Source organism: Chroicocephalus ridibundus, chromosome 3 (genome assembly GCF_963924245.1).
Source record: "Chroicocephalus ridibundus chromosome 3, bChrRid1.1, whole genome shotgun sequence".
In the NCBI taxonomy this organism is placed as follows: Eukaryota; Metazoa; Chordata; class Aves; order Charadriiformes; family Laridae; genus Chroicocephalus; species Chroicocephalus ridibundus.
The window spans coordinates 447,385-466,838 of record NC_086286.1 but is presented as its reverse complement, the minus strand read 5'-3'; the positions used below and the strand labels follow the sequence as shown (position 1 = coordinate 466,838).

The 19,454-nt window shown below is 43.3% G+C and overlaps 1 protein-coding gene across 1 annotated transcript; it reads right to left on the bottom strand.

The window, feature by feature from the left end:
* Positions 1-28: 28 nt before the first annotated feature.
* Positions 29-17,633, bottom strand: CFAP36 (cilia and flagella associated protein 36). The gene is made up of 10 exons (XM_063331164.1): positions 17,453-17,633; positions 12,493-12,557; positions 11,515-11,616; positions 10,542-10,656; positions 9,433-9,520; positions 8,539-8,590; positions 6,536-6,659; positions 2,151-2,320; positions 1,549-1,704; positions 29-188 (listed from the first exon to the last, which is right to left on the bottom strand). The coding sequence occupies exons 1-10, from the start codon at positions 17,568-17,570 to the stop codon at positions 102-104; spliced, it is 1,077 nt and encodes a 358-aa protein (XP_063187234.1). The 5' UTR covers positions 17,571-17,633; the 3' UTR covers positions 29-101.
* Positions 17,634-19,454: the final 1,821 nt, after the last annotated feature.

Below are 19,454 nucleotides of genomic sequence, written 5' to 3'. Positions count from 1 at the left end.
CTAAGTGTAACATTGGAAAACAAATCCCTTCAATTATTATTTGTATAATTTATTCTAAAAACATCCTTATGTTCTTGGGTTCTGCAGGGAGCGGCTTAAAATTACCGCTTATTAATAACCTCTTCTTTGAGTTTTTCCGCAAGCGTTTTCCTCTTCTGTAGCAGTCTCTGCTTCTCTTCTGACATCTCCTAAAAACAGAACGAAAAAACCACTGCGACACGGGGCCTGGCTTCCCTGGTAAGTGCCCGACTCCCACCGCCAGCCCCTAACCCAGCGCGTGCTGGCTCCTGTGACAGCAGCCGCCGCGTAACGCCCCTTGCAGACCTCAGGCTGCAGCACTTGCTCTCCACAATGACTTAAAAAAAAAAAAATAATTATTCCATTTCTTGAGCAGTGGATCACAGGACGGGGACGACGGGCTCTTCACATCAACCTGCCTTTTCTCCACTGCGCTGCACCCGTCCTTCTCAGAGGACTCTCCCCAAATGCAGCTGGTGCTGCGTAGCTGTTCTGGGAGTTCCCCGATCAAGTCTTTTAGGCCTGTTCTGAGCCTAATAAAATACTCGGCAACTCTGAAAAAATACCTGAGGCAATAGCTCATCTCTGGTCGTAAGCAGATCTTCTGTAAAGAGGAGTAGGGTGGGGTTTTTTTAATTGTTTTTTAAACATAACTGTTACCGCACTGTTTTGTGGGGGTTTTAAGGTCTTCTACAAGTTGCCTCATTTGTCTCGCGAGTTTTCAACCATTTCTTTTCATACACCTGTAGATCAGACCTATTTGTGGCAAACACGGTAAGTCATGTTAACCATAACAATGATTAACAAAAAAAGTTTGGGTTTGGTTTTTTGGTTTTTTTCCCTCCCCAATAAAGACCTCTGTTTTGGTAGAGCTTTATCCTGTAATAGGATTCTGGTTTTTTATGGTCGTACTTTCTTTCCCTGGCAGGGAAAGGAACTACTACTTTTTTTTTTCCCCCCAAACTAGATTTCCTGTCATCCCCTTAAATAGCGCCTCCTCTTGCTGCGCTCCATCCTCATCGTGTTGCCGCCATTGCAGCAGGTGGCGGATAGAAATCAAGCATTTCTTCATTTGAAATAGGCACAAAGCTCTCAAAAGAACAGAGCAAAGCCGTTGCCTCTGTAAAATAAGACTTTGCAAAAGAAAAATGCTTCTTCCATTTCAGCCAGTAAAAAAAACAAAAAACAAAAAAAAACCAAAACAAAAACAAAAAACCCACCAAAAACCAGGGAGTTTAAGGCCAAAACAGCAGGTCACAGATTAGGGGAGAAAACCAGTACTTTAGCCAGTCATAAACTTAATGATGAGGACTTGATGGTTCTGAAGCAAAGTAATGCCAACTTAATCACTAGAACTTCTAGCCCATAAGCGTCTGCAAAAACAGCGGCTTGAAAATACTTCCTCTTAGTTCTGCCACTTGGGGTTTTTTATCCTGCTACATTGTTCAGCAACAACATTCACATCTTCACTGAAATCATCTGTGTTTTTTATAAAGTGGTCAGGATAATTAAAACGTTTGAATCCTTCACCTCTTTCGGAGGCGAGTCCTCCTCCTTCTGGTCCGTGTTTGTTGGTAACAGTACGTTATTTCTTGACTCCTTCTTTGCAGCCATCAGCAAATCTCGTTTTTTCTTCAGGTAGTCCTCGCGCTGCTTCAGCTGCTGTTCCTCAAGTTCTGATAAATTCTGGAGATTTTTTTTTTAATACATTTTGAAATTAATTTTTAGTGTGTATGTTATGTGGGATAAAAGCATTTACATCACGTTTGCCTGCAAAATTACTAGCTGAAAAAAAATCCACGTTGAAGTTTCAAGCCAGAGCTGCCCACTACGAAATTATGATGGAACAAAGGCTGAATTCTATTCTAAAACTAGAACGATGATCTGAACTTCATGCAAATTAAACTGATGAATACCATTAAAGTGTTTGCATGCTGGGTTAAAAAAAAAAAATAAAAAACAAAACAAACCACACAAACCAAACCAACCCGATCACAATAACAGAAAATATACATTGAAATGTAATACTGTCTTAAATATATATTCTATATGTAATCCTGCCTTTCTGCGTTACAGTTCGATGTTCGTTTGGGGGGTTTTCTTGTTTGTTTGTTTGTTTGTTTGAAACTTACAGGTGCTTTCATCCCAGCTTTTTGTGCTGTGTTTTCTGAACGTTTTCCAGCTGACTTTTTCTTAGTGTCGTCTCTCCCTTTGGTACCAGGCGGCTGAGGTAAGCTTTCCGTTCCTTTCTGTAACGGGCGCACGGGTTTTAAGTCTTCCCTCGCAGATTTCCCAGATTCCCCTAAACAGCAATTGCACATAGAAAACAATTAGAAAGAATAGAAATGTATCAAACGTAAATTGGTGTTTCTTCCAGCATCTAGATGTCTCTTCTGACGAAATGGGAAATGTAAAAAAAAAAAAAAAAAAAAAAAAAATCCCATTTCTCCATTTTTTATTAATAAGACTTGATTTCAAAAAATGCAGATGTTGTATTTACACTGTGAAAGCAAATAATGCTTTCCGTCGCAAGTACTTCTACTGAAATGAACTATAAATTAGTGAAATGCTTGGAATGTATTTCCATATCCCGTGTTCCGACAGTCAGTTCGTCCTGAGGTTGTACTTCCGCGTCTGCCTGGGCGAGCGCAGCAGCCAGCAGCTCCTAAGCTCCACTTCAGCCAACTCCCGGCACAAGTGCCCGGGGTCCGCTGTCAGCCTCAGAGAAAGGAAACGGGGATAGAACGTTATTTAAGTGAACTTGTACAGCAGCAAGTGTAGCCCAAGAGGCGCACAGCGTCACGGTGACACGGCGCGGTCGCCCCTCTCCAGCGTGAGGGGCTGGGAGCGCCAGAGGGGGTGGCTGGTGGCTGCCAGGGGAGCCACGGGGCAAACAAGGCTGAGGCCACTTCTGGAGTCTTCCACGCCCTGCCAGGTCCCTCACCTCGTGCAAGAGAGCAGTCCTGCACGACACCCTCTTCACCTCTTGCTTTTTTTCTTGGACAGATGCTGCCTGTGCTGGCAAAGAAAAGTAACCTGTACCGATTCCAGACGTGCCTCCCCTATCCCTGCAGGTACCGAGGACGGGTTTGCCTTGCATCCTGCTGAACCCCACGCTGTCCCAGACTTCTCTTGACTCAACCTGCAGCTGCTCCCGAGTGCGGTAAGTTGCTGCTCCTACTATACTTCTTTTAAAAATGAAGAGGCTTTTGACTGCTTCAAAATATGCCTGAAAATATCCATATAGATGCGAGAATACGGGCAGCAAAATACAGGTTTTACTGTGTTCAGTCAGTTTGAGTCTATCCAAAATATCCAGGTTTTTATTGAAAGTACGGAAAACAAACCAGGACAGATATGTTAAAAAAAAAAAAGTCAAGTTGCAGAATTTGCATTTCACTGAAATACGTCTGCTGGAAGTCTTGATGCTCCAAAGAATGCCTTTTTGTGATAAAGAGTTCTTAGAGGCACTGGGAGAGGTCAGAATTAAAACTGCTGGAATAAAATCCTCTCGCTATAGCTGAGAGGGAAGAAAACCCCACGAATCCACACACCGCGTGCCAAATTCCTACGCCATAACCAACGTTGTGATTAAGGAAAGCTACTTACCAGAAAGCAGCTCTTTGAATTGTGTTGTGTGTGTGTGTGAATGTACACAGCTGCTGTCCGCATCGCAAACACTCGAGCTGGAGATGTCTGTGCCTTAGCGGTACCTGTAGGCTGTGACCAAGGGACCCTCAGTGTCACTTAACCCACGCACCTGAAAAGACCCTGGGAAGAGAAGGGGAGGAGGGTGGATGGTGAACGTACAAATAGACAGAGCGTGTCTCAAGGAGTTACGCTTACTGGCACGTAACCTTTTTTTCCTCTGAGAACTCGTCTGCGCGTACATCCACACTGTGGGTGACTAAGCAACGCTCTTTTCCACGCGGACAATTACTTCGGAATCTTCTCAAAACGCGAGCGCCCAGGACCGCTCCGGCAGATGCCCCGTCCTTCTTATCAGCATGATACAGGCAGCTCGGTGCCAACACGGGTGCGGCTCTCGAAGCAGACGCCCTGCAGGTACCCAGAATGGGAAGCGTTCTCCGAGAATGCTGGAAAGGTCACTTGCGCTCCCAGTTGCTGAGCACGACCTTTACTGCAAAAATTCACCCTTAAGACCTCTCTGTAGTGGTCGGAGTACGGGAGGAATGGTTTTGCAAGCTCTAATCTCTAAACTATTTGTAAGGGGCTCACCAACGTGAAATTAAGAAAATTAAGGCAACTACCATTACATTTTACTTCATTACATGGTGGAAAACTCTAAGAGGCCCATAAACTGCAATCTTGGGTCTCAAGGTGAAGGGGAAGTAACAAAAGACAATAAAAAACGCTGTGTATCTGAAGGCAGAGAAAAAGTATGGCAGACTTGGAGGGAATGAAAAACAAAGGAAAAAAGTTCTTCCTTTTCCTGACTATGAGAATGGGTCCGTGCAAGGGCCATGCTGCCAAGGCAGCCGATACTCCCTAGGTCTGGGACTGCTCCCCGTGCTCAGGTCGAGAAGGAGGAGCTCTCCGGTTCCTCTGTAATGCGTGTATTGGAAGCAGGCAATAACAGACCTGTCTGGAGTTGCCGGTCCTCAGTTCTATGTGAGAAAGGGGTCTGGAAGAAGATTCCCAGTGTAGATTCTTCTTGATTTTTGCCACCACTACCCAAAACCACTTTTCCACAAGGTGACAGATACCGTGATGAACTTTTGCAGTCGCCTCTTTGGACAGCTGTGCTGCCACGAGATGCCAGTTCTACAAGGCTGAAACCTTTTGTAGGCCTGCCTCTTCCTTGGCATCTCAAGAGCATGGGAAGGCTCGGCCCTGGCTGAGCAGGCGTTTGGACAGCACAGAAGAAGGGCTGCACTCGGTGCCAAGAAGCCTTGGCCCCTGAGCTCCAAGATCTCCCGTCTCTCAAGCACAGGAGTTAAGTTCCGTGGACAGAATGTTTGCTAGGAACATGCCTTTCCCCTGAAACAGGAAAAGAGCCACTGCAGCACAGACATAGTCTAGCGGTGCCATCGCACGGTGGCACAACTATGCAAAAATAAGAGGATGAAAGCAGGCTGGCAGAAGAGAAGAACGCAAGTATACCTGCAGGCCTTCTGCATGCTTCTGAGGGTGGAGGGGAGAGAAGAACAGTTCAAATAAATGTAACAATACCTCAGCAGAAGGACAGAAGGGATAAAGGTGCGGGGGGAGATACTTAAAAGGTCAGTGACACCATTTATTCTCTGAGCGTCCTAATGTGAAAGACACTAACTCAGTTTAAAAGAACAGAGGGTCCTGCAACCACTTCATCTGTTAATGGCCACTGAATGAAAAAGCACAGAGCAAGCATGGCCCAAAGGTACTACCAAGGCTAAAAGTATCCAGCTCCAGTGTCTGTGATATGAAAACTTCCACTGTGAATGCACACAAAGACAAGAACGAGACACAGGAAAAATGTAACCAAAGACAGCGCAGACTATTATTTCCCAAAGTTGGAATTATATTCCTGGAAATTACTTTAGAATATTAAGTTACAATTTTTTCACAAATTTATAAGAAAGCAAATCCCACTGAGATGTAACCTGTTCTTGAATATCACCGCTGCATACCTATATACAGCGAGATGTGTGTACATACATATCTACCTGTGTGTGTGTGCGCGCATGTATACAGACATACACATATATGTGTAGATACGTCTCTCTCCACCTCAGAACTCTCCTGCTCTCCTGAGCAGGTCGGCACTGTTGCGCTTTGGCTGTAACACACGCGTACCCAGAGCGCCTCCATCACAAGCAACCGTTCCTTTGTGTCTCCTCCCTATAAAAGCACTGGCTTGACCACGCTCTCCAGTCAGTAATCACCTACAAAACAGTTCAATTTTCACGACGTAACTTGGGTAAAGGTCAAGACTGCTTAAACTGTAAGCTGGTGAGCGTCACAATCCCACTCAACACCAAAGAATATAAAATTGAAAAGATTAAAATGAGTAACAAAAATCTGAACCAAAGGCAAAATGATTCAGTTTGGTGGTCTGACAATTCGTCTTGAATTAATCTTAACAGTTTAAGGTTGGTTCCTTCAGAAATATTTGCTGTCAAGAAATGTTGTACAATTATAAATTAAATCCATAATGGCCACACACAGGGAGAGAAACCGTAACTTAATTAAGTGATTCATAGTTACTTACAGGGAATGTACTGTTTTTAACAGTAACGGCAGCACACGGACAGTAAATTGAAAGATGAAAATGGCTGTTAGACCCCTGTCTTTCTGCTCCGGCTGGAGATGAGTGATCCCATCACTGAACAGCACAACGACTCAGGCTGGCCGGCAGTTCTGCAGCCCACCTAGCGCAAATACCCTGCTCAAAGCAGGGCTAACTTCACGGCCTTATCCAGCCGAGGTCTTAGAATCTTGATATGAGCGGACTCTTCAATAATTTGAAAGTAGTATCATATCGCACACGCAGCATTGCACTTTCCCATAAAATTACCTAACGGGAACTTTGGAGTTTCTTCAGAACCATCAGCTCCCTCAGTGGATTCCTTAACTTTCACAGCTTCTTTTGAATCTCCTGGAAAACTGGCAACATCTGGTGATGTAACTTTATCACGTGCCTTAAATTAAGAAGCAAACAAACAAAACCAAGCATTACATTTCCTGGCACTGTACTTCAGGCATTAAACTGTCAACGCAAAGAAAGCTCCAAAAAGAGCTTCCAGTTAAAATCGTGTTGTTTACGCTACATACTGCACGGCCAAAGTCAAGAAAAAGAAACTTCCTATTAGTAAAACAAAACGAGTAGTTTGCTTCTGGCTTATAGTCATAAGTCACTTTTATTTTAGTTCAAAACTTGTTCCCTAATCAACAATCAGAACTTAGAATATCAGGTAAATTGGCATTTTGTTTCCCAGCTACAACTAGATAGATAGATAGATTGATTTTGCCACACGTTGCCTGTGACTTTCAAGGAGACCTCTGTCTACCAGAAACATACAATAAGAGAACGAGGAATGTATACCGAAGTTACCACAGAAATGGAGGAATAATCAGCTGAACGGAAACAACGGGTCTGGATCATCTCTGACACTATTGGTTCACTTCTACACTCGTATGGGAAATCTTGACAACGCAACCCACCCCTCAAAATAGTAAAGCCAGCTGGGATTTGCCCAGAAAAAGTCCACACTGTTCATCAACCGTCTAATTCCTGCCAGAACCCCCCAGCATTCATCAAAGTATTAAATTATTTTGTACTAAAACATTCTCTAACAAAAATATATTACTGAAAAATAACTACCACCTTCTCTGTCCAAGTAAGCTTGACGTGGGCCTCTGTAATCTGGCTCGTTTATCAACAATATTGATATTCTTGGCTGGCCTATAAAATTTGGATAAACCTGCATCTTAATACAACTTGAATTCCTGAAGTGAGAGACAAAGCTTGAGTTTCCCGCTTGTTTTGTAAGCAATCCAGTAGAACAGGTGACTTGTTTCCTGGAATCTATCATTGTAATATGGGAAAGAAGAGTTTTGTCACCACTTTTCTACAGTGTCAGACACTGGGAGAACGGTTTAATTTGGTAGACTATCCCAGCTGTTCAGGACGTGCACTCAGTAGCATGGCTATCATCTGCACCTATGGTGGGTTTGAACTGGGGAGTAGGATTGGAAATAAAGGGTCCACCTCTTCTAGTAGCTACATTTAGTCTCCAGGTGGTTTCCTTTGTCAGTCAGCCTGAAGCAGCAATGCTTTCTCAATTTCTTAATGACAGAAAAGAATAGAAGAGCAATTCTACTCCCTTTTGGAAACAGCCCACAATTCCAGCAGTTTTTATATGTTTTCCCAGCGAAGGGGAGGTTTGATTTCCACTGTAGCTGATTTCAATTTCAATTTGTTTCTCAGTTGCTGAATGACTGGCAATTTAGCCAGTCCTTGTTTACCTTCAGTTGCCTTCCTACATGGTTTACTCCGATGGAGACCAAGTGATGGTCTAACCTGGAGAGGATTTCTGGTTCCTGGTGATTAGGTTCTGGCGGTATCGTGCAGACTTAATGAATAACTATACTGTCTATTAAGTGATCCTTAAAATTCCTGAAGGATTATGAATGCTGTAATCTCTAAGAAGCTTATACTTTGAAGTCTCTTTGATCTTGACAATATTAGTAATTCAAATGTTCTCTGGATCTGAAAGGCTGACATCCGTTACCAGGATTTTAGAATTCAGATACCAAAGAGGGAATATGCTTTACCGTAGGAGCTCCACCAAATGACTGATGGTTAATGGTATCACGTACAGCACTAGTGTCAATGATACCATCAAGAAAAACAAACAGCAGAACAGACCTGTCAAAGAGAAGTGCCAGTGAGACCTCCCTGACAGACCTTTTGTTTGCTTAGGATGGTACACATTGCTTAAAGTGACACCCAGGACAGGAATATCAGAGTAGTTCCTAATCATCAGCACAACTCATCTGGAAAGGTAAGACACTCACTTCTTCAGTCCTCTTTCTTTCTTGCTCTATTTCATATTCTTCCTTAGATTTTCTGTAACGCAAAATATAAGTAAATACTCAAAATCTCTTTAGTAGCAGTGACTTTTAGGTAAATTTAGCACTGCTTAAATATTTGAGGGCTATCAAAACAATTACAAGAGAACGCGAATTTGTTAGTATCCAAAATACTCCCATGACTTAGATGAAAATGCACTCCTAATAAAAATAAGTAATTATGATAAACACACAGAACCCACTGCCCTCAGTCTATCTTTCCCCATGCAAAAATAATTGTGTAAGAATTTCCGGGGCCTATCTATCCCGTGTTTCATTTGTTCATTTAAAGACAGGAAGGGACATATTTCCAGAATACAGAGGGGAAAATAGCATAATTTAATATAACGTGTATGGATTAATCTGCTGTTATTTGTTTAAGATTATGTGTTTATATACCTACAGAAGTTGTATCAATCCTCGCACATCTTCTTAGATCATAGCAACAGTCATTGAACACGACTAAGAATGAAGCTGCAGAAAGGAACGAAGCCTGCTGCAAAAGCAGGAATGGCCTTTCCAAGGCTGTAACATTTTGGGTGCTCCCCGAATGGATTACAGCTAGTGTGCTCCTACTGACCAGAGACATCTAACCCAGGTCTAAGTCTAAGGCTGCCTGGAGATTCAGGGGAGAACGGAAATGATGGGGCTCTTAAAGTTGCACATCATACCCACTCTCTAGCACCACCCATTTCCTCTTAGGTAGGATTTTGACAAGAACATTCATGTCATCCGTCAGAGGAAGGCAGTTTCCTGGAAAAGGCTGGAACAGGTAGGTCCTACATATGTTTATTTTTTATTTTAAAATAATGGACGGAGTAGGACTGACGCATTTTTTACCTTAGAACCTCCCTCAGTATTTTCATTTCTTCTTGTTCAATTTCACTGAATACATCAGATCCCTCTGTCAAACAGTCGGGCAACACGCCTATAAAAAAACATGCCAAAATTTATGCATTACTCTAAAGAAAATTATTTTATACTCCATTTGGCATCATCCTTCAGGTAGAGAGGAGAAAGGGAAAAAAAAACAAAAAAAAACAAAAAAACACAACCAAAAAAGCACAAGCCATCTAATTCTTCCTCTCTGTAACTGCTTCCAAAAGGATTCAAGATCCTGGGCATCAAGTTGCTGGTAGCAAAAAGGCAAAGGTTTCTGAACTATGAAAGTTTTGACATCTAAGGGTAAAGCATAAGCCATACTCTGCATTGGCCACTATACGGCATTTCCCATACTCGGCAATTCAGCCGTGGCTAACTGAACCATTTTCAAATTGAGCTGTTATATGAAAGTTGAAATTTAAAAATTATTCTCTGAAAAACCATGCATGCAGGAAGAAGAAAAGGCAAAACGGTAAAACTAAAGGCATGGAGGAAAGGAGTGGGTAGATGAAAATCCTTTCAGAAACATCAACAGAGCAAGAGAGTTGGGTGTAAATTAATTTTCTCTTCTTTAAAAGCATGCATGTATTAGCATGATAAAGGCCACAACTTCTGCTTTCTATATGGATTTTTCAGAAGCAATTCTTCAGTGTTGCTTCTGTGCAAAGGAAGCACGGCAGATAGTACAGCATCGTTGCTATGCAAGTAGCGTAATTCAATCTATCAATATTGACACTGTTGGTGAACTGATATAATTGCTTTAACACTCAAAATTATCACCAAAATTCTTTTACAAAAAACCTAAGTCAAGTTCACAGAAAAATTTAGACAAACAAAACTGAGAAATCTGTTAATTTAACAAGGACCATAGACAACTGTCACTGAGAATGCAAACCACAGACCAAGTATTGAAATCCTAGTCCCAGTAAAATCAACTGAATGTTCTCCATTAACTTGAACTGGAACTGAACCGGTATGCTATACTCATTTACCAATAGATCACGTAGCCATCAAAGGAACACTCAAGAGATGAAGAGAAGTGGAACCCCACATTTACCACTTCTTACCATTTCTTTCTTTAATGATTCTAATAGCTTGCAATTGCATTTCAATATTTTTCTGTACCATCATCTTTTTAAATAGTCTAAAATCTTCTGCTGCCAACACTGTTTGCAAAATGGCCTGTGGAAGGGAAGATATGCACAAAATTAAAAACCCTAGAGAAATCATAACCATCTCGGTCTGCTTGAAATTATATTAAGATTTAAATCCTGTGGAGTGTGGTTTTAATAATTATATTTAATTCTCCTATCTGTCTGTTCTTGCAAACATACAAGTTGGGTTAAGAGTAAAGAAAAGAATTTGATGGTTTATGTCTTCAGATCAACGTGCCTACGATAACATAATCACAAAAGCTGGAGGGTTTCCCAGTGTGAGTTTACAACTGCAGCTGATTTGACTTCCTGAACACATGCACAAGCTTGAGTGAGGAATGAGCGCTCTGAAGAAGCTTCTTACACATCTAGGAGGAGATTTGTCAACAAAGCCCAGTTTAAACTGGCAGCAGAAGCTCCCACTCCTCTGCCCAATATTCCTGAGACAACTCTGAAAGCTATCTTGGAGCAGGTGAAAGGCTGCATAACTAGCGATTATACTGCTTTTTTTTATAAAATCGGAGGAAAACATCTTTTATTTTATGGAATATGTCTATTGTTTTAATCTTCATGTTTGTCTGCTACTGTGAACGGACTGAAGACTAACATAAAGCTGACAAACGGAGCTTAGAGGTGTGTGTTAGAAAATGCAAAGCATAGAAGACGCATCTCAAAAGGTGTCTGACACCACACAAGTATCTGTCATTATTTCCAAGACGCACATTTTTCTGGTTACAGTTCATAATATAAACAAACACATTTACGTTTTAGACAATTACAGTTTTAACAAAAAAACTTTTCAAAGTTTCATCTCCACCCTGCTATATTAGTGAAAACATAAAGCTAAAAATTAAATCTATATGTTCCTAAACAAAGGAAAATTTACCTGTGAAGTATGTGTCTTTGCAAGAGGAGATGAAAAAGCTTCTTGAAATTTCTCTTCATTAATTCCAACTTCTTTAAGACAGTCTTCTAATAATTTTTCAACCTGTACGGACATATAAATGTTACTTTTTAAGAGGTTTATTCTTAAGAATCATATGATTTTTTTCATAATTGTGTATTCTTTTCTGCTGACGTATTTTTTAAATTCAAAGGAAAATCATTGCAACAGTATAACTTATTTTTATGATATATCAGGCTTTACTTACTTTCATGAACTGTTCAAAATAAGCATTTTTATTGCTAAATTTGATTACTACTTAATTTAGCTTCTCCAATTTCCAAGAATCCTCACTTCTCTACCTTTTCCCCAGACTCCTGGCCAGTACGGCTCACCCTTGTTTGCCCTGTAGGTAAAAGGCTTTTTGCCAGTCTGTGTGCCTGAAACCCTTCAGGGTCAGAGCAAAAATAGATGTTGGTCTGTATTTATTCAACTGATGCTTTTTAACATCAAGTACTACCAAGCCTTGTTACAAAAAAAATGTTTCAGAAATCTGTGTGTATTGGTTTATAAGTATTTTAAGCATGCCCAAAAAATCTCCTGTAGTTTTTTCTAACTGAAAGTTAATTCAAAAAATTTACCAGACTCGTTAGTGAACAAAATACAAGTTATACACATCCTCAGACATCATGCTGTTTGTCATTTTAACTTGACAGAAAATACGAGGAGATATTAATTTTAACGAAAAATATGTAACACAGCATCGAGACGAGACTGTGTTAAAAGCTTCTTTTCTATGTATCTGGTGTTTAAGCATAAAAATGCATGAGACAACTATGACTCAAAGGTTTTCTAAATAACGCTTATAACAGGCAAGATTAGAAAATTCTAAATAACACAATAGAAGTTCGTCTAGATACTACTTTAACATTTTAAATTATATTTCTTTGAATTCTACCACAAATAGCAAATAATGCTCACCAGAGCTTGGTACTCCTGATAAATTTCTGTATAAGACAACTTGCTTTCTTCTTCATCATCAAAAACTGTAAAAAAAAAAAAAAAACCCAAAAAACACCCCCCCCCCCATTTTGGAGTTAGCGTTTAAGGACTAGCACATTAAATACACACCACAAATTAACTTATGTCTTAAAGAGAAAGATTAAGCTTTACACGGTGATATATTTAATCCCATGAAAACACAGGCCACGATTGATAATAATGCATTTTTCCACGCATTCAGGCTGAGTATGTACTTCTTGTAATTTAGTGTAATTAAATTTCATAGTTTAATACTGGGAAAAAGTATCTTCATAACAGAAGCAGATTTCTAAGCAAGTTGAGGATTCAGCAGATACATACACTAAAAAGTAAGATTTAATATAACAACTACCATATGAACTTGTGTGATGTTGTTCTAAGATGGCAGATGACAGGCATAAAGCAGGAAATTTCTCTCTAGCTCCATGTATTCACGTGGAGGATGTATTAATGACTTAAACCTAATTTTTTAAAATGCCATCCATTTAGCAAGAAGCCACGGTGACGCAGGAAAATGAGACCTTGGCTGCATAAAAACAGACAACCCCGAAGAGGAAATCTGGTGCAGGTAAGTTTGTTTTTTTTTTTAATTATATCTATCCTGATTCTGACAAAATGGGCATCTGTATAGTATCGGCCATATGAATCATATTCCTATAAGTTGGCATTAAGAACTCTTGACTGGAAATACCAGGCTAACGATCTCTACACTACACAAGAGAGGGAAGAGGCAGAAAATAAGAGAAACCGAAAACCTGGGGCTTGGGGGTTCTAATTTACATTTTTATCATGTCAGCAATGAACAGAGGTAATGTAAAACCTAACAATTAAAGCAGAGACTTAGAAACAAGACTTCCTCAATCCCCATGAAGATTGGCCGCTATATGCTGGACAAGTCACTCCCCACGTGCATCCTTTGAAGTCATTTGAAGAATGAGAATTCTGCTTAAACTGGTGAATGAGTGTGATTTTATTCTTCATACAAATATGACGTCCCCGATGGAAGATGGTACTGATGCACACAGAATTAGTATAACTTTCACACAAACTGAGAGTGACTTTTAGAAAGCATAATTTCCCAGCTGTGACAGCCCTGAGGCGCTGAACCTTCATAAGGTGTGACGCAAGAGTCTGTTCCTAAAACAGAAAGTACTTGCACCACTTGCTAACAACTTACAGCAATGCAATGATAGAAATCTAATCAAACAGTTCAAGCTCTCTAAATAAGCAAGGGAAACTTTTAAGTGACATAATCTGGAAAAACAACATTTGCTTTTGTTTCATTTTTGCACAAGGGAATGTGCAATGAAGGGATTTTAATGAAGGGATTCTAAAAGAAAAAGAAAAGAAAAGCCTCAAAAATATCTAGGAATAAATTCAAATGGTAGAAAAAGTACTATAAATCTTACTCTAAAAAAACTCAGCTCCTACGGCGACCATCATATTACCAATCCCAAGAGGGCGAAGAGACTTAACTGCCTCTATTGCCTTCTGCATCTCCTGCAGGACTGTCCTGCAGTTGTCTCTTGCAGACCCCAACCTTTGTCTTATCTATTCCCTTCTACCTCCTACTGTTCCTTCCTGCCCTCGGCACCCAAAGGAGGGGTGACACGGGGATGTTACTCCTCAGTCAGCATCCATGCCAGCAGCTAACCTCACACTGCCAAAGGGATGCTTCCAAGTCCTCCTCCTCCTCTTCCCCCCACAGCTGCGGGACAACATGGCAAGCGGAGGGGAAAGCGGGCGCAAACGGCGCTCTGTTCTCAGGCCCTGCACACAAAAGGGATGACGTTAAGTGCCAAGTAAAGCAAGCTGCGGTCAGCATCTCCTCACAGTTAAGTGGCATTAGGGAGTACTTTGAATGGAGACCTTGGATTTTCTCGAGTCAGGGCTCCTAAATAACGTAGTCATTATTTTCCTTAAGATTTTGGCACAGAGTCTTTGGTCGCCCAACAGGAACAAAGATCTGAAGAACCACCGTATCACGATAAGCCAGGGGACCCAGATATCCTGGGAGACAAACTCATAATTTCCCTGTTAAAATTGAAAAGTCTTCGCTAGGACGCCTCAAATGGGATGAGAGTTAAGTCAAGTTTGAGTTCTCCCTGCTAGATTGAGCCACTGACTCATTTCACACCTTGGGCACAAGCCGGTAAGCAAACCTTCTTCTCTTTCTCTCCCCAGTCCTCACTGCCTGCCAGGAGGGAAGCTGGATCTGTTTATTTCTTTTGTACCTTGTCTTTATCTTCTGGCGCTCAGAACTATTATCAAGCTTATCTATGTCCAAATTATGTTGCAGTTAATACCTGGGAACATCTGAATAAAACTGAAAAGCCCTCTCGCCTTAAATACACGCCCACGGATTTAATTTCAGTTTCACAGCCACATAAAAGGGAATTAGTCAAGCCATGAGAAATGAATCGAGTCCTCAGAGAGAGGGAAGAGAGAGAGAGAAAGCAAACCATTATCAACAGATACAGATAGAAAACTATTACAATCGTTTGTAAATTGAAGTGCAAGGACTTGGGCTAAATAACTACAGTTCCAAAATAAATACATACCAGTTACCAAAACTCAGACTCTGTTTTTAAGGAATCACAAATTATTGTCAGTTAATCAAAATGTTGCTAATTTGCTTGTTCAACCCGAAGACTAAATGTTTTGAGAATTGAAAGAATTCTGTCCTAACAAAATATCTCAGTTAAAAAAAAAGAAAAAAAAAAACAAACAACAAACAAACAGCAATGGGATCAGTACAGTATATTTATAGAAAGGAAAAGCAAAGAGATATTGGCAACTAAAACTTCAGATTTCTTTAACTGTGCTTCTTAGCAACCTTGGCATTGCAGTAACACTTCTTTAGTCTTTTCTTTTTTCTCAATAGCTTCTGAGAGTTGTCCAACAGCACTCCGTAGCACAAATGATACCCTGGAATATCATTTACTGTAAAGGATTTCTCTGCGTTGTTCCTCCAGTTTCCTATGTGGAAACAAACCAGCAGGAAGCAACCATTATATAAGGCTGCCTCACACTATATGGAAATTTACAGAGGTTCCATAAATCTTCTTACTGCCAGTAAATTCCCCTCAACCTTCTAAAGAGAGATCATTGCTGCAGAGAGGGATAATCAATTCCCCCGATCCCTAAACCTAGACCCTTTGCATGATAATCACAATGCTTGACCGACCTCAAGTTTAGGCAGACTTCTCGAGAGGAGATTTCTACCCCGGTTTTCTCAATTGCTTTCTAGCTGTAAAGACCCACTTTGCCCTTCCCATTTCACAGCGTACCAGGGAAAGGTGTATGTAGGCATAGTGGTCTTGCCTCGTGCAAAGCTTGGGAAAGGCAGAAATGATGCAGGATAACTGAGAAGCAGCTTGTTTAGAAGCTGTGATATGAATCAGAGCTGCATCTGTTTCACCAACTATGAAATAAAAATTCGTAACGGACCCTAACAAGAATGACTGCACAGCAAAAGCCACAGCGGGGCCCACCGAGGCCAACCATTGCAGAAGCTGTTCCGGAGCCCACAGCAGGATGGAGGAGAGGAAGGAGTAAGTGCAAGCAGGTAGAATACTTTAACAGTAAGAACCATTCTACTTTGAGCTTGATGTTAGTAAGTGCCTAGAAATAAAATGTATTTGGAACCATTAGTTCCCTGACTTCGGTATTCTAAAGTTAAAATTATTAACGCGTCCCACGTCCTGTCAGGTGATACTAAAGGAACGGATCTTATTCATAGTAGCCATAGATAGTTATCCTAAATTAGTCTATGGCAACACGCTTTAACACTTCTCACGAGTGAATGTCTGCAGGCTGGGTAGGATCACACGCTGTTTTTTCCAACAATCACAAAAGAAAGCCTCCTTTTTTCTAAAGGACTTAGGCAATGCTCTCAGCCTTGCCCGAATTGTAATTATTTTGCTACCGTAAGGATCCAGGTACTCTTTGGCAGCAGAAAATTTGTTCTGTAAGTAGCAGAACTAATTTAGGTAAACCTCTGTTGCAGAAAGTCAATTTCCTTCTTTCCTCACTACATACATACACTTACGTGGCTCTCCTTAGGCGCCTTCACGTAGAGCTACAGGTCTATCCCAATCGTCCCCCCCGCACTGGCTGTGCTTCCAGTTTACCCAGGCCGTTCCCCAAATTATTCCACGATTCCCTAAACTCTTTCCTGAGGACAAGAAAAAGGAAGTTTAACTAGAGTTGCTTCTGAGCTAAACTCGTGCACAGGGCCGCCTACAAAACATAACTGATAACCACTGACTTTTTAGTGCTATCATTTTTTGAGAGGTACTAACTTAGGGTTTCTGATCCCGTAACTGCCGATGTTCACAAAGTTGCAGGAATTTAACTTTGGGCCTTCTACTCTTCTGTTCTGCTGGCCTGACAGCCATTTTAAGCGTACTGTCCACCTTCCTGGGGAAAAACATCCAGCTACTGCAAAGTATTAAAGGCCTTCAACTTCTTTCTAGCCGCGCCGGGGTATTAGCGCAGCAGAACGAAGAACTCGCTCGGGTGTCATACGGTAAGCTCATGCCATAATCCCCTGTACGAGCTAATAAGCGCAAATTGCCGCATCCCGAGAAATGCCTCGCTCAGGGGAGACCGGCTTTCCGAGGGCGAGGCCCCCCCTCCCGCACCACGGCCGTGCAGGGCTTGCCCAGCCCTCAGCCGGGTCACGCTCGCACGGGGCCTGCGGGGGCCGCCGCCAACACCGGGCCCGATGTGCCCAAGGCCCGCGGAGGTGGCGGGGCCCGGCGTGTCCCCCCGCCCCGGGAGCCTGCCGGCGCCCGCAGCCCCGTCCCGTCCCGTCCCGCCGGCGGTGGGCTGAGGCGGGTGGAGCCCCCGCCGCGGCCTGAGGGGAGGCCCTGCCCGGCCCGGCGGTGCCGCTCACCCTCGCACTTCTGCTCCATGAACTCCAGGATGGGGCAGGACCAGGCGGGCCCCCGCAGGAACCCGGCGATGGTGTCCACCACCCACTCCACGTCGCTCTCCTCCTCCTCCGCCGCCATGGCCGCGGCCGCCGCCGCAGGCACGGACGGCGCGCCCGGCCCGTCGCTATGGCGACCGGCGTCACGGGGCGGGGCCGCGCGCCCGGCCCCGCCCCGCCCACCGCTGCTTGGCGGCGGGTGACGGGAAAAAGCGTTTTACCCCCGTTGGAGCGCGCGCGGGGCGCGCCTTTTGCCAGGCGGCGCGTGAGGGGGCGCGCGGCGCGGCGCGGCGCGGCGCGGGCGCTCGTCCTGCGGGCCGGCGGCTGCGGGCGCGTTCCCGCGCGCCCCCGACGGGGACGTCGTGTCCGCCGCCGCCCCCCCCCGCCGCCGCCCTCCGCCGCCGGCCCGCTGGAAGGCTGGGAAAGTCCGTCCTGACGCTTAAGCGTGTTTCCCTGCTCGTGCCGCAGGGCTGCTGGCTTTCCTTGTGCGCGTGCTGCTGGTGAATTAAAATAAAACCACGAACCAAACAACTCTCTCTCCGCTTTTAACCCTGCCCTGGCTCCAGGGTTTTCCGCGCAGGCGAGAACGAGCGGTAGAGCGGCCGTTCCGTGGGTCACCTCCAGCTCCGTCCCTGTTCTCGCTCGGGAAAAGCTCTCGTAGGCGTTAATGAAGCTTCACCTGCGCGAAGACGCCGTGCTGCGCGTAGGCGCGCTCATTTTCATCTCGGAGGTAACAGCTCCGCGCGCTCTTCGCTGCAGAGAAGCGCCTGACCAGCTGTGCTTAACCTCATCGTTTTGATAAGATACCGCGCTGGAAGGCCCTGGGTGTCCCGTCTGGGGGTCACTCTGGTCCCTCGCGCGGTTGGTACTGCCCTTCTCCCGGCCGCCGCGCGCTCCGTGCAGGGATCGCTGGTCTGATGTGGAACAGCGAGCTCAGGTCTGATTGTTCGCATAACCCAATTGCTAATCCAGGCTTACGCGATCGTAAAGCATGGTCACCTCTTCCATCCGCCGTCAGCTGTAAATTACTGTATGGCAGGAGCATCATTTTTAGCCCACCCGGCAGCTGCCAGCAGTCACTCTGTGCTACATCGGGTTATGCTTGCTCTGCTTGCGCTGCCAAAAAACAATCCTTATACCTTGGGGTGGTTTTTTCCAAAATCTGTTCTGCTTTCTGTAAAGCCCTGTTCGTGTAATGTTGTCATCCCCCAAGCGCCAGGTAAGCGGGAGGACGCAGCCCCTCGCTGTCACCCTGTCGGCCCCTTCTTCCACCAAAACATCCCAGCTGAGACGTCTCTAATGCACAGCCCCGACCGACGCTGAGACAACCCTGCTTCTCCTTTCAGCGTGGGTAATCTTATTTTTCACTTTGTAGCATAAAATTGAAAGCGCTTCGTCATAGTTACAAGAAAAATTGCTACAGTAATGAATATGAGGGAATTCTGTCCACTATAATCAAAGCGTTTTGTCACCTCGTATGAAACCACCCAATATTATTACGTTCTGCTCTTAGCTGTCGGGGGGAACACCTGAGTTAGTATTTTTGTTATTAACACAAAAGATGGAGCAGTAAATGCCATCTGGCTCACAAAAGAGTAATTATTGCTTTGATTTTCCATCTTCTCCGTACAAGTTACTCTCTCGGACGTTTTGACCTACTCTTGGTTCATTGCATTGTATTTTTATACTGACAAGCAAATTTTGTCAAGCCTTTCCAGTCCCTGCACACCGCCGAATCCTTTATGTCGGCACCCAGTCCCCTTCACCTCCGGTGGGTTCCACTCGTATGCATCGTGCAGCAAATCACAGAGTGTCTTTTCTTCAGTCTCTCTTTTGCAATAATAGCTAGGTGGTTTTTTAATTTCCCACAAGTATCTGGGAAAATATGCTAGTATATAATTGCTATTACTTTATTAATGCCTCCTAAAAGTTATTTCTTATCCTAACGTATAAAATCAAGCTTGCA

What these genes read in the sequence shown, in the direction of transcription:
- CFAP36 (XM_063331164.1), bottom strand. Translation starts at nt 17,570, where the DNA reads ATGGCGGCGGAGGAGGAGGAGAGCGACGTGGAGTGGGTGGTGGACACC. An exon ending in CATGGAGCAGAAGTGCGAGG is followed by an intron (nt 12,558 to 17,452) that starts GTGAGCGGCACC and finishes TTTTTTTTACAG; the next exon opens with TTTTTGATGATGAAGAAGAA. An exon ending in AACTCCAAAGTTCCCGTTAG is followed by an intron (nt 2,321 to 6,535) that starts GTAATTTTATGG and finishes ATTGCTGTTTAG; the next exon opens with GGGAATCTGGGAAATCTGCG.